At 39.3% G+C, this 15,508-nt stretch overlaps 1 protein-coding gene across 1 annotated transcript in view; it reads right to left on the bottom strand.

Moving 5' to 3' along the window:
• Positions 1 to 11,740: 11,740 nt before the first annotated feature.
• ywhag1 (3-monooxygenase/tryptophan 5-monooxygenase activation protein, gamma polypeptide 1) overlaps positions 11,741 to 15,508 on the bottom strand; it is a 30,204-nt gene continuing 26,436 nt past the window's right edge. Inside the window, exon 2 of the mRNA XM_041801616.1 lies at positions 11,741 to 13,891. Coding sequence (XP_041657550.1) covers positions 13,235 to 13,891 — 657 coding nt within the window. The 3' untranslated portion in view covers positions 11,741 to 13,234. The remainder of the gene's footprint in view (positions 13,892 to 15,508) is intronic.

Here is a 15,508-nt window from a genome sequence, read left to right as displayed (position 1 = left end):
ATTCTTGCGTACTTGGACTGTCTTGAGTTGTTTTCAAATCACTTCTTTTGCTTTTACTTAAGTGTATTTTGATGAAAGTATTGCATTTTAAAAAGCATCAAGTGCTGAGTTAAAATATAAACATCAAAAGTTAAGACAAGGAGGTCCAATTTTTCTGGAAACAGGATTCGGGCAAGAAAATCGCCAGTTGTTTGGCTTTCACAGCCAAGGTTGCCCATGAGGGGGGATAAAGATGAGAGCCTTCTGGGGCCCAGCCAAACTGGGGACCCAAGGGGGTAAGCAAAATCACAGACCACTGTAAAGATAAGCTATGATCATGATATTTTATTTAACCTGAAAAATAACCACTATTATCAAAGAAATAAAGAATTGTATGTATTTATTTATGCTGTAATACAACTTTATCAAAATGTAAACCCTTTTCTTGTAACAAAATTATATTTTTATTGGTTAAGTTAACAATGTAGATGGGCACACTGAACAAAGCCATTTGAAAAGTAATGTTTGACTTTGGAGCAAGAAAATGAGACGTCAGCACTCAGCAAATGTCTTTTTAAGTAGTTTTATTGGAGCAAGGCACAATGGACGGTCTTCTTCAGCATTGACAACACGTTGACAATGCAGAACAAGACCATCCGCTGTGCCACGAGTTGAAACACGTCCGTTGTGCCTTCTTCTAATAAAACTACTTAAAAGGACATTTTTAAAGTGCTGACATCTCATTTTCTGGTCAGTCTTTTTTTTTGTCATGCACCTTAAGAAGTTTATTGTTTGGAGGGTACTCCTTTTTTCACTTCTCTATGACTTTGAAGCTAGGCCATGATGGACACAAACATTGGGCTGACAAAAAAATAAAAGAGAAAAAACTGAAACAGCTTTCATGGGAAGTAAATTAAAAATTGTGACATGAGGCTAAAACAAATAGGCGAAAATTGTACAAAAAAAGTGGCAGAAACAGCCAAAAATCAGTAAAAAATGGATTAAAAAAAAGTCAAAAGAAGTGGCAAACATAAGTGAGAAGCAGCTAGAATAGATGTAAAGCAGAAAAAATGGGTAACATATGCCTAAATTGCCAAAAAGAAGTGGCAAGTAACCAAAAAGTGGCAAAACAATGGACAAATGGGCATAAAGTGGCAAAAGAGTGTCAAAAAGTGCAAAAAAAAACAAAAAAAAAAACACCAAAATGGGTTTACAGTTGCAAAAAAGGACAGAGAGACAAAGGCAAACAATGGCAAACACTGATGTAAAGTGGCAAAAGTTGGTTAACAGTTGTAAAAAGGAGAGAAACAGCCCAAATGGGTAAGAACTGGCAACAGGTTTAAATTGGCTTAAAGTGACAAAAACGGTGGAAAAATTGATGTTAAGTGGCAAAGGAGTGGCAATCCAGAGTGAAAACAGTAAAATGGAATAAAAATGGTGATAAAAGGGCTAAAAACAGCAAAATGATTTGTGTTGATAAAGAGGTGGAAAACAAAAAAGGGTTAAAAGTGGCAAAACAGTGGCAAAAATTGATGTAAAGTTGCAAAAATAGGTTAAAAGTGGTTAAAGGGGGGAATGGGGACAATTTAAATATGTTAGAAATGGCAACATAAAGACATGGCAGTATGGTCAATATACAGATCTGCTATGGGAAGAATGAAGGGGAATTTCAGTTCCAGAGCCACACTATATAAACTATATAGTTTGGGGAAGGATTTGGAAGATGTATTCAAAGGCATAAACAAACACTGCAGTTATGTCACACTCAAGCAACCTCTATATAATGGCCTTTGCCATCAGTGTGTGAATGTAGAGTGAATGGGTGCGAATGGTTGTGTCACCTGCTGTGTAAAAAGTGCTTTGAGTTGTCAGCCAAAGCCCATTTACCATTAGGCCAGTTAAGCACAGTATAGCATGGTCAGAAAACTAGTTATTCGTAATTATGGTTCTCTGTGGCAGGTGCAAAGTCCAGCTGGAAAAGGAAACCAGCATCTCAACATGCTTTAAAATCTCTTGGTAGATCATGGTGTTTACCCTGGACTTGATCAAACCCAGTGCACCAACAGCAGCAGATATCTTGGCATCCTAATTTGCCTGCAAAGCTGGTGGATTGGCCAGATTCCACATCTATCATCTGGTAGATCCATGCAGAGAACGGATGGAGTAATCAACATTATTTGAGGTTAAAAAAAAGCAGTAGCTACGGGTACGGTGTAGTTGTACTGCAAGCCAGTTTGCAATGGCTGACACCTGTGAAGCACTGAAAGCTTATATTGGTGGAAGAGATGTTTTTACTCTTCTTACAGCTGGCTTCAGCATGAATTTTTTTCACCAACTGGCTCCACTGAGAGTGAACAATGATAGCAGCTTCCTGTTGAGCTCATCTGGCATGTCAGGTTACCATCACTGATGGTGGAAACTTATCTCTCTGGAATTCTGTGCCTCTCACTTCTGTCCCCATGTTGCTAAACGTTTATTTCCGAATAAAAATTGTTTTCATCTAGAAAGAAGACTCTTTACAAAGTCCGGGGTCAGCCATCTATCAGGAAATTTCAGAGCACTTTATGTTTTTTGACAAAGTACTGAATGCATAAAAGAAGTCACCTTTCATATAATCAGCATTTCTTTATGTCAGATCCTTTACTTAATTGCTCTTATGTGGAGATAAAATTTCCATGACATACTCCCATGGCTACTATAGTAGATTTATAGAACAGAGGCAGGATGTATACATAGAGCACCAATCCAGAAGCAGCCAGTGGAAATTCAATAACCACACCATATCAGCTGGAGGCCCTGCTACGATCAATACTCTGCACAGCTGCACGTATATGTTGTTAATGCGACATGCTCTTTGCTCCACTCCCTCTGGTTAATCATCAGTCTACACAGGATCAAATATGAGACAAAGGTAACAACACAGCTGGTGATGTCTTAAGTGTCTGCAGCTTTCCATCGTGTCTTTTTCTTCCTCTCCGTCAACTTGCAGTCATTCCCACTGCGTGCCAGCTCACTAATGCACACACTAACTCTACTCCTGACTCCAGAGCTGCAGGGAAGATCTATTTATAGAGCGCTCTGCTATGCACTCAGCCTGCAGCGTGTTGTATAGTTTCACAGGGTGGATAGCAGACAGGAAATGGGCCTTTTTTACCCCCTATGGTCCTAGACCTGCAGTTACTAATAGGCTGCTAATTCACTGTCATTAGCTTGATCCCAGACATTTCTACAAGAGTATTAAAGAGGGTTTGTTGAGTCTAAAGGTAGTTCCCTCAACATAATAGGCTTTTACTGTATGCATAAGTATTCTTCTACACAGTGAGCTCTGCCATCCACAGTAGCCTCTTTAGCACAAGGCAGCACTCTCCAAACCACTCAGCATTTCAGCTTTTCCTCCTCCATGAGTCACCGTTTCCTCCCAGTTTAATGCAGGCCTAAATTATTCATACCAATCCCCATCAATCCAGGAGACATCCAGTCTTTGAAGCATGGAGGTTCTTGGTGTGCAGCCCATTTGTTGATTGGACATCCTCCCTGCTCTCTGACTGACAGGCTGATGAAGGCCAGCTCGTCCAAAGAGGGTCTCAAGTGGTCTGTAAGTGCTGTGGTGATTTAAGAGGAAACTAACTCATTTTAATGCAGCTGACATCTTCTCTATCCCTCAGACATGTTTTCTGTTTAACAGCAGATGTATTTCATGGCACAAAAGCAGAGTGATTATGAAAACGTTTAAGCCGTGTCATGGTTAATTATGACAGTGACTCAGCACTTAAAATATCACCACCCTGAAACCAAGACAGCAGTAATTAAATGCGTTACTCACACTGTATTTTTCCATCTTTGAGTTTATGTTTTTGAAGAAAAAAAGGCCCACAGCTGATGAAACATGTCAGCAGGGCAGCAGTAGCTGAGTCTGCTGGGACTTGAGCTGGGAACTAGGGGGTCATGGGATCAAATCCCATTGCAAATCAAGTCTGGAAAAACAGGAATCTGGAAAGGTGCCAGTCCAGTAAGCTATGTCCAAGTGCCCTTAAAGACCCTGTAAAGTGAAATCCAAAATTTGTGTCTTAGCACACTATATGTTGGATTATGGTTGCTATAAACATGTGTAAACAGTGAGATCCTTATGTGACTGAATTTTGGATTTAGACCATTAGAAAGTTTGTCACCTTTTTCCTGGCTTGGTTTAATTTGGGCAGGGCCAATATGTGGGTAGGGAATGACCCTGCCTCTCTAACACTACAATGATATAAAATCACAGAGCAGTTCATCTCAGTACAGTCAGTTGCTGAAGCCACTTCCTTCATTGAATTATCAGTCAGTTAAATGCTGTTTTTTGTTAATTGTGAGGTAAATTTGCCAGATCTGGGCCAGAGTACTGACTTTATCTCTTCTCTGGCACACAGTCAGGCAGCTGCACTCTAAACATAAGGTCAACATGAGGTCAAAGGGCCAGCTAATGGTGTGAGTGTTCTCCATACAGATTGTGGTGTTTTTAAAATTTGAGAGGATTGTATCTCTCCTGAGTGGGCGTGGCTTCAGCTTATTCAACAGACACGCCCGCACCATCCTGGAGCAGATTTTACTGCCTCATTTTTCACGATTTTGAAGCAAAATTTTATCAACTTTGAGGTGTTTTTCCATGACTGAAATTTGTCCTGGGGGTTCATAATACATGTGGCATGTCATATAGCAAACCTAAAATAAAAATGTATTATCACTTTACAGGGTCTTTAAGCAAGGCAACAAACATTCAGCTGCTTTCTCAGTTAGTTCATGTCCATTGGATCCTGTTTTGGAGTATTCCAGTCTGTGTATAGCATATCTAAATGACAGAGAAAAATCAAAATCTCCCTTTAGAGATTAATAATAAAGGGTACAATCTTCGTCACTGGAAAATAGGTAAAATAGAGCTGTTTCATTAAAGTCTACAGCTATTGCTCATACTCAGGTGGACAAAACTGTTGGTACCCTTTCATTACAGAAAGAAAACCCCACAATGGAGAATGACATAACTCTAAACTGACAAATAATAATAATACAAAAATTAATAAATGAAAATCAGACACTGCTTTTGAATTGTGGTTCAACAGAATCAATTTACCTTGAACATGCTTGTCTAGGGTTTTCGTTGTAACTTCCTGGGACAACTCTCTCCTTAGCTTTCTGTGGTCCATGTTCAGTGTGGTACACTCCAGCATAGTGTCTACTTTTTCACCCTTTAAATCAGTCTTTTCTAGGGTACCATCAATTTTGTCCAGGCCAGTTTGCATGCTCTTCCCATGCTTGCATACTTCTCCTGGTATTCCATCTTTCTCCCACCGACCCAAGGCCACATTTGTTGGGTTAATAAGTGACTATAAATAGTGTGAATTTTTGTTCGCATGTATATGTCAGCACTGATGTGGACTAGTGACCAATCCAGGGTGTACAAAGCCTATCCCCCAGTGACAGCTGCTGCCCATGCTGCCCCCCAGGACCCCGACTTGGATGAGCAATAGCCTGGTGATAAAGGATAGATGGATAGATCAATCAGCTGCTCCTTTTTTCCACATTTTCTATTGCTGAAATCAATATAAGACAAAGGTGAACAATGTTGTAAAATATAAGTAAAGCTAAGATGAAGGTTTTACCTTTTTGTTTTACAGCAGTAGACACAGAGCAAAGTCAGAGAGGATGACCTGCAATAAAGAGTCTTCAGTAGAACAGCAGCTCTTCAATGGACTCAGCTATCAACAAAGCCAGTGAAGAGGCCCGACTTTGAAGCCCTTGTGAAGATATTTGGCTGGAAATAGACTGAAACTGGTGACACAGCATAAAGAAGAGGTCAAATTTGGATCCATAAACGTCTCACAACTCATAAAATAATGAATGCAACTTAAGTTCCCTATCTTTAATAGTTAAAATGTAACTAATCTGGGCCTAAACGCTGCACTCACTGATGACACCTGCTGATATGATTTTACTGCAGTGATATGGAGTAAAGTTCAGAGTTGAATAAAGTGAAACAACAGGATCAGAACAGATTTATAGCATTGTCAATTTTGGTATCACTGTTTATATGTATTTCTTAGGCTTTTAACCATATATTTGAAACTTTATTTTATTTAAACTGGACTTGTGGAAACCTGCAGTAAATGTTTATTCTTTATAACTATGTTTAATGATGTTTAATCTTCCACATCTAATCTAAACTCTGGATCATAAAACAAGACTAGATCATCTCAGCCCTCAGAGGGGAGCAGGTGTTCTTCTCTCCTCTTCTGCCTAGCAACCGCTCAGGATTTGCCCATGACAATATCTTCAACCCAGAGGGTCGCCCAATCAGCTGAGCGGAAGTTGATTATCTTTGAACCAATTAGCAGTGAGCAGCTGTTCAATCATTAGCTCTGCCTCAGTGATTGAAGACGGTAATTAGTCCAGTTGGAGTTCTTGATTGACGTCTTTTTACTGCCTTTTACTGCTGCTAGAAGTGGACTCATTAAACATGGTGTATGTTTTTACTGTTTGCTCTGTTATTACAGTTCACGTACCTGCATAGAAATTCATTACAGATAAATGCAAAAACAGAGCTTTAAGACGAGTAGTAATGTCTTCACTCTAATTGGTCTGTTTTGGTCTTGTAGACTGACTAAAGAATTTACTTGTAGCTCTGACAACAGCCATTTGTCTCAACCCAACATTACCCATAAAGGCCTTGAAAATATTCAGCTATGGAAGCAGTATGCTAGCAGCAACAGGTAAATTTGGTTTTAAAACCTTTTATTATTCCCGTCTTTAAGAGAAATAGTGATATTGACAGAGCTAACCACTAAATTGTCAGACACTTGGCTTCATGTCCCACTGAGGATGCAGTGTAGCCTTCTGCTAGCACCACCTCATGGTAAAATAAACAACTTACCAGATGCTAACATACAGAATTAAGTTTAACATGCTGTAAAACTAAGACCTACTAAACAGCACTGTGTTAGCTGTGCCATGTTGTGAGATAAACTGTAACTGTAATGTGTAAATAAAGTTTATTTGAAAAGCAAATTGTTGACATTGTGAGCGGGTTAGCTTGACAGCGTTAGCATTTAGCTTGAAGCATGGTTGTATCAGACCACAGTGTCAGTGAGGAGCTAGCATGGCTGAAGACTTATTCACTTTCACAAGGCAGACATAATCTAAAGCTAAAATTTCATGTATAATTTTCTAAGAGTGGAAGATTACGAAACAGCCACTCAAGTGCTGGAGTGATTTCTTAAAACCCAGGAATGAATCAGCATTTCAGCATCGTCTCATAGACTTTAGGATTTTTTGATGGGCTTTTGGTTGGATGTCCAGAAATAGGATTGTGGTGAACCCAAGCTTAACAGAGTTAAACATTTTTCAGCAAGATAAAATAAATCTGGAGTCAGGGGATGACCAGAGTTAAATATCTGGGGCTTAGCCAATAGTTTGGAGGGTCAAGGGGCTTGCTTCCCTCAAAATCAATCGTTAATAGGGGATTTAATGCACAATTTTCATGTAATTTAAAAACTAAACTAAGATTCGAAATGCCTATGAACATTATTTTGGCATAAAGCTGTTTTACCTAAAGACGAAAAATCCATTCGGGCCAATATAACAGTTAAAAATAAAATGTATTCATCATTTTAATGTCACGGTACAACATGTTGAGGATTGGTAATCTTCACTTTTGCTAAATGAAGCTTAGCAAGCTCATGAAGGACATGGTAGTTATAAGCCCAGCTGTGTTAAGCTGACTGCCAGCTGATCCCATTTATCACCCTCCAGCTCCCACAGTCAATCACAGCTCTTTCTCTCAGCACAGCTGTGTATTTAAATGACATGCTTTTCACTAATTTCTGCTTGCATTACTGCTGATCCAGCACGCTGCTGTTGGCAAAGCTTACCTCCTCCACCCCAGCCTCCACCTTTATAGCACAAAGCTTGTTGCACTCATAATGAGATTCATGTTACTACGGATTAATTGCTTTTGAACTAATTTTATAGTATTCAGTACATACTATCATTAATGTATTTATCCATATGGGGGTTTCTAGCTATACACTCCCTGGAAAGTCAAAGCATGCTGCTTGGCTAACCCAGGGAATATCTTTTGAACAGTCTTCTCCATGGAGTAAAACTATATTGTGCAATAAAATGTCACAGTATGATGGGAGTGTTTCTGACTGAACCAAAAAAAGCCAGGAAATGTCTGACCTTTATTCCCATGTTGTGATGAGCAGAGTCCATTTGTCTATTTTAATTGTCTTTTTGCATTCATCTATCATAACTCTTAAATAGCAACATAGATTCAGGGCTGTTGAGAAAACCTTTGGGGGCTTAAGCCCTGTAAGCCATCCCCTCGCTCCACCTATGTCTGAATTTACCCCACATGTAAATTTTGAATTATTTTCAGGTCTTAAAACCGCTCCTGTTAACAAGTGTCCAACACCATCACCGTCTAACCGTCTTAATTTATACAAGAAATAAGAGTGCTAAATAAAAGTTGTAAAGTCAGAGGAAGTAAACACTGAAGACAGCTGACAATGCAGAAGTTTGTAGCCTAACATTAGCTTTTTAATTTGTGGTTTCAAAAATTTAAAAGTTGTCTTCATTTATGAGGATTATAACGAAGAAGAAAATGTGTCATAAGCTTTTATTCACCAAAGAGCTTAATTTCAGCAACAATAAAATAACAAGTCTTCTTTCAGAGTTGTACAACCCTTTTCCTTCTTGGTGTCTCATAAAATGCAGCATTTTTCTTTAAATACGAGTTTTGCAATCATAACACAACTGCCTAACTGCTATTTTCTTTAAACCTTAGACTGTGCTAGGAGGACCTGGACCCCAAGTTAGGAACCAGTAATCTTGTAGAGTAAGCGCTGAATATATACAAAGGTAATTGCAGTTATTGTAATCAAATCTAAACCTCTGATTGGCCCGTAAAGATGTGACAGAACGTTCATCCAATCACCCCCCGAGGATTTTTTCAAGCCTCTGTCCTTTCCCAAACGCTGTGTATGAGAGGTTTTCCAGATGGATGTGGGAAACACATCCATCTGGCATGTCAGGTTAATCAGACCTGGGATTAACCCCAATGCACTCCCACTTGGTCCCACCGATGTGTTTTGTATGTTGCAAGTCTATGGGTAGGTTTTCCTACTTCTTGTTGGGTTAGCGCTGTTGCCTCATTGGTTCCTGTCCTGTTCAGACAGGGCCTTTTTGTGTGGAGTTTGTAAACATGGGCTCTCTCTGGGTATTCCAGCTTCCTCCCACTGTCCAAAGACATGCTGCTTAGGTAACTCTTAACTGACTGTAGGTGAGTATGTGTGGAGCACGCTAGATTGTTTGTCTCTTTATGTCAGCCCTATGATTGGCCAGTTTCAGTGCGCCTGCCTCTCATCCAATGGCAGATGGGATGTTACTAGTAATACTGATGACCTATTGTTCCTGATGTATTAAGAACTTGGTGGAGTTTTGCGTTTTGCAAAGGAAGATTTCACCACTACCTGTTATGACTGGAGAACAAGAGGAATCAAACCAAAAAAGTTGTAAACATTCACAAAGGTCTGAGAAAAGGTATAACCAAGAGATAATGATGCCTACCTGCAGGTCCAGGGCCTGTAAAATACCTGGTAGTAAAATTAGATTCACTTAAAATAACAATGTTAGAGTTGTATAAATTGTGTATTTTATTAAAGGTGCTCTGTTAATGATTTTTAGTTATCATTTTAGTGCACCTTTTTGTAAACAATACTTAGTTTTGTTTTGTTTTGATGTGGCACTTGTGACACTGTATTGGAGTTCAAATGAATCTGTAGTTAATGTATCAGTTAATAAAAATCCACTAATGTCCTACAATAGTAGTGCTTTATTTAGTTGCACAATAATTTAAGAACCAAATGTTTTGTACTCGTGATAGAGAATATATGCTCATAGCCTTAATTTTAAAAACGCGATGGTGATGGTCTTGTGTTGCAGGAGTTTTGTTTCATTTGTTAAACTCTACTTATGTAGAACTGTGTTGTTGATCAGCTGTGACTTTCATGAAATAGTCCCCCAAGTGGCATATCAAATTCACCTCATTTGACTAAATAATGCCATAAGTTATACAGTGCCTATAAAAAGTTGTTTGTTTTACCCTCTTATTGATTTTATAACTCAATCGTGGTCAATATAATTTGGCTTTTTGGCAAAAATATTACCAAAACCCTTTTTATGTCAAAGAAAATTAAAAAGGATTTACACAAAATAATGTACATTCAATAAAAATATGTAATGTAAAATAAGTGACTGCATAAATATTCACCTACTTTAAAGTGACTGACAAAAGAGGTCCAGCCAATTGGTGCTAGAAGTCTCACAGAGAAATGGGGATCACCTCAGTGCAGTGAATGTGCCTCAAGTGACAATAGTATAAAGACATCTGTGTCTGGAGGGTCCAGTCACTGCCTTATCGATATTCCTGACTACCATTACACCATAAAGACAAAAGAACACTCCAAGCAACTCAGAGAAAGGGCAATAGAAAAGTACAAGACAGAGAATGGATACAAAAACATTCACAAGGCACTGATCATCTCCTGGAGTTCAGTTGAATCCATCATCAAGAAATGGAAGAAATATGGCATCTGTTGAGATCAGGCCATCTCACAAACTGAGACAGTGCAAGAAGGAGACTACTGAGAGAGGTCACCAAGACACCTATGATGGATCTGAAGGAACAACTGATCCCAAGTTCTTCACCAGTCTAACTTTTATTGGAAAGTGGCAAAGAGATAGCCACTGTTGAAGAAAATTTTGATTAAATCTGGACTAGAGTTCACCAAAAGGCATGTGGAAGTCTCCATAGTCAAGTGGAAGAAAGTTCTTTGGTCTGGTGAGGCCAAAATAGGGCCATCAGATGAGACATATGTTTTGCAGACACCAAACACTGCACATCACCACAAACACACCATCCCCACTGTTGAGCACAGTGGTGGCAGCAGCATCATGCTGTGGGGATGCTTCTCAGCAGCCAGCCCTGAAAGGCTTGTGAAGGAAGAGGGTAAAATGAATGCGGGAAAATATAGGAAAAATCCTTTAGTACAATCTTATTTAGTCTGCAAGAGAACTACAGCTTGGGAGAAAATTTATTATTCAGCCAGACAATCTGAAGCATACAGTACAGTGAAAGCTACACAGAAATGGTTGAAAGACAACATGGTGAAATGTTCTGGAGTGGCAGCGTCAAAGCCCAGACTTCAATCCAATGGAGAAATTGAGGCTGGACTTGAAAAAGGCTCTTCACGCCCAATCCCCGTGCAGCTTCAAAGTTTTGCAAAGAAGAATGTAGTAAGTCAAAGGTGCATCTACTAAATACTGACTTGAAGAGGATGAATATTTATGCAGTCACTTATTTTACCTTACATGTCTTTATTTAATTGACATTACTTTGTTAAAGTTTGTTTTCACTTGGACATCAGAGGTTTTTTTTGTAATTTCTTTTGAATGCTTTTAAAAATCAGTGAAGGGTTTAAATATCCAAGGGGGTGAATACTTTTTATAGGCACTGTACACTAATTATGTCTGGGAAATATTTTTTAACTATATTTGATATACTTTTAATATATGTTATGTTTACCTTTTTACTGTCATTGTAATCAAACCCTCTACAACTGCAAGGCTGTTGGGTGCTGCAGAGCACATTACTCCCATGGATAAATATCAGAAGCCATTTTTTCCTCCACTTCCTGTTCCCCTTACCAAGAACTGCATGTCAACATAGCGATGTCCGTAACAGATCAATTTATTGTTAACAATCACTGTTTTGGTATAGCGTACTTCAGCAAATGGAGTAAAGAAAACACAGATTAAAATAAAGTCTAGCTAACAATCGCAATAAAAAGAAATAAATAGAAAATAATCCGATTAAGGTTCTAGTAATTCCATGTTCATATGAATACATAACATCTACAGTATAAGTTAATAAATTGAAGCTACTGTATAAATACATCACCAGCATGCACAATATTGTATTATGGAGAATATTGGAGCATCTTACACTGAAGAAACAGTATAATAGGCAAGTGCATTTCTTGACCAAGAAGAAACTGAAGACAAAGTAAATCCACAAACCTCAAATCTGCTTTTAGAGCTCCCGCTTTACTTTGCATGTGCTCTTTCTGCAAATTAGACTGAGATCACTAATCAAGTCTGTGGTTCCTGGTGCCGTTTCACAGATCCGACGGATTGTTATGAAGATAGCATAACTGGAGAATAAGGGTGGATAATAGTCAATCATCATTGTTTGTTTGAATTTTTCATTCATGTTATACCATCTAGAGTTCAGCCAATCATTTCCTACCGACAAAAGGAGCCAATAGACGTAATAGTAACGACAATACTGACAATAAGAATTAGGTGTCCAAAAACTGTTAATTTATTCATTAATAAAGCACATCAGCACATGAGAGGGACAAGCTGCACTAAGTTTACTTTATGACTTTGTATTTTTAGTTACAGTATGACTGTGTGACTGAGCTGGACACATACCGGACACAAAGCAAACAAAAACAGTTTATTTTATGTTATCTTCAATAACAGAGACAACCTGCTTTTCACTCAACGATCAAAGTGTGGTGCAACTAAAGATGTCGGTACGTTTTTGGAGTTAACACGATGAATTCGACACCCCCTAAAGCTCGTCTTCTTCTTCATCATCTCGTCTGCTCTCGTCATCACTCACTCTGTTGTCGTTCTCTCTCGCTCTCTCTCTAAACAAGGCCATGACATTCAAGGTTACTCTAATTTTCTCGCTGCTCAAGCATCAATTTGTGAATGCTCCTCCCCTCACCAAATACAATAAGACAGCTCAGCTTCATTTGCGCGATAAGACCAGTCTCTGCCAGTGTGAAGGCATCATTATCCAATAGTCACACTGCGATGAATGACACACCTCTTTGCTTCTAAAGTTGGATTTTGGCAAATGCTGCAGAGGCTACCAAGGAGGGGGTTTCATTCTTTTGATTTATTCTTTAATTGTAGATTATTTTAACTAAAATTGTCTGCCCTCCTCCTGCTTTTTTTTCACTTTTAATTTGTTGAAAAATAAAGAACAGCAGCCGCGTTAGTACCATCGGCTAAATTGGCAGCCGATGTTCCTCCACCGCCCCTCCCCCCTCCCTCTTTTTAATTTCTAACAACTTTTTAACTATAATTATTATTTTGTCATCATTTGTGAGCGCGCGTGTTGTGTTGTTTTGGCAGAATGAGGTTTCGGACTCTAGTTGTTGCCCTCTCCTCCCTCGTCATCCTGCTGGTCGCTCGTCCACAGCGTCAAGTTGTCTCGTAGCAGCTGCATGATGAGAGTGGAGTCTTTGTAGGAGTCCTCGTTGAGGGTGTCCAGCTCGGCGATAGCGTCATCGAAGGCGGTCTTGGCCAGGTGGCACGCCTGCTCGGGGGCGTTCTGGATCTCGTAGTAGAAGACAGAGTAGTTGAGAGCCAGGCCCAGGCGGATGGGGTGAGTGGGCTGCATGTGCTCCTTGCTAATCTCGTGGGCCTCGTTGTAGGACTTCTCGGAGGACTCCACCACCGTGGCTCTCTTCTCCCCCGTGGCCACCTCGGCCAGGTAGCGGTAGTAGTCGCCCTTCATCTTCAGGTAGAACACCTTGCTCTCGTGCTGCGTCTCGTTGCAGTTCTTGATCAGGAAGTTGTCGAGGAGGTTGAGCACGTCTTGGCAAACAGCTTCCAGCTCCTTCTCGATCTTTTCCCGGTAGGCACGCACCATCTCGATCTTCTTCTCGTTGCCATCAGCCGTTGTTTTCTGCTCGATGCTTGAGATGACGCGCCAAGATGAGCGCCTTGCTCCGACCACGTTCTTATAGGCCACAGAGAGCAGGTTCCTCTCCTCATTGGATAGCGCCTCGTTCAGCTCTGTCACCTGAAGACACAAGAAAGAGATGTTAAGTTTATTAACCCAATGGTTATTTAATTGAATTTATTCAAATATGATTCAAACTGGGTGGTTATGGTACCAAAGTTGTAAACTTTAATTCAATACTCGTTAAAACAATTTTGCTGGCTAATTCAAAACCACTGCAGCAAATTAAGTCCTTAGGTATCTAATTTGGGGTTGATACTTGTTTTTTGATCACCAATGACTGCAAGGAGAGGTGCACTGATAGTAAAAGTTAGGGCTGAATGCCCACAAAGCCAACATTTTCTCATGTTAGGCCATGAACACCAACCTCAGTTTGTCCAACTTCCCAGTGAAAAATCTCATACTTAATACAGCAACAAGACATGCCAAATGCCAACATTAAGTCTATTATCATGACACAACAGATAAATAATGGCTACTGATATTTGTTCATGCAATGCCATTTGCTGATAGCGGATATTTGTCAGCAGAAACCATACAAGCCAACACTGATGCCCAGCTGATGCATCAATGTATCCTGAACAAGCAAACAAATGCACACTAGCAATCTAACATGACTCAACGTACGATCGGTATTATCATGGTTTGCAAATATTTATAAAGACATGACAGAGCTCAACACTAAGGATGCCCTGTAGTCCCAGTAGGGATGCATCATAGCACAATCTTAAATCATGAAGAAACAGAATGTACAGATGGTCTGCCAAAGCACTGAAATTACCATATTGTCTAACTTTGTGGCTCTTTGCCTGCTCACCACTCCCATTCTGCTGCCCGATGGAGCAGAGATTCAGTGAATCCTGATTAATAAAGGTCCACAATTAGTGCACTAATTATTTCTAATTGCGATGAATCGCATGCTTTTTTGTCCCTTTCAACACACTTTTGTTAAGGTGCATGTGCATCTGTGCAGCCACAGTGATGTGAAATAAGTCCGTCAAGGCTCCTTTATGTCTCATTTCACATAAAAAATCTCAGACAGCTCAGTGGACAAGTCAAAAGTCAACTGAACCTTTTCAATGATTTCTTATTTCATTTTTAATCCATAGCAAGGTCCTTTTTCTGTGGTTAAGTTCATGTCATAATCTTCAATCTCTCCATAAAAGCAGGTCTGTATCCAAACAGGAAGTCAATATGCATTAAGCATAATCCAGCATCACTTGAAATGTAAAAAAGGTGGAATTTTAAAAAGCGATTAAAAGGGTGTGATTCATCACGATTACCTATGGAACAACGGAAAATCGGGCATGTACTGCGATTCAAATTTGTAATCTTTTTTTTACAGCCCTAGTAAATGTGAAACTGAAAGTTAAGATTTAGTCCCTAAAAAGAGCTCTAACTGGCCTATAAGGACCAGCTTCAAGGTTTTATAAGCCATCAGGGTGCAAAAACAATTACTGTCACAAACTGTGCAAAGTTTGCAAACTATTTTGACAGTTTTATGGTCATCAGATTGTTGCACAAAAAAAAGGAAAAACAAAGACTTGACTTTCAACACAATCTTTGTGCATTTTAAAAATCATACAGGAAAATTATATAAGAATTAAGTGTTTTGGTTTTTAAATTACAAATTAACACTAAAAACAGAATGATTAAGAATCCTGAAAAAATTCTAAC

The sequence above is a fragment of the Cheilinus undulatus genome, linkage group 12 (genome assembly GCF_018320785.1).
Source record: "Cheilinus undulatus linkage group 12, ASM1832078v1, whole genome shotgun sequence".
Taxonomy (NCBI): domain Eukaryota; kingdom Metazoa; phylum Chordata; class Actinopteri; order Labriformes; family Labridae; genus Cheilinus; species Cheilinus undulatus.
Note: the sequence above shows the minus strand (reverse complement) of the source record. Positions and strands in the feature narration are given on the sequence as shown.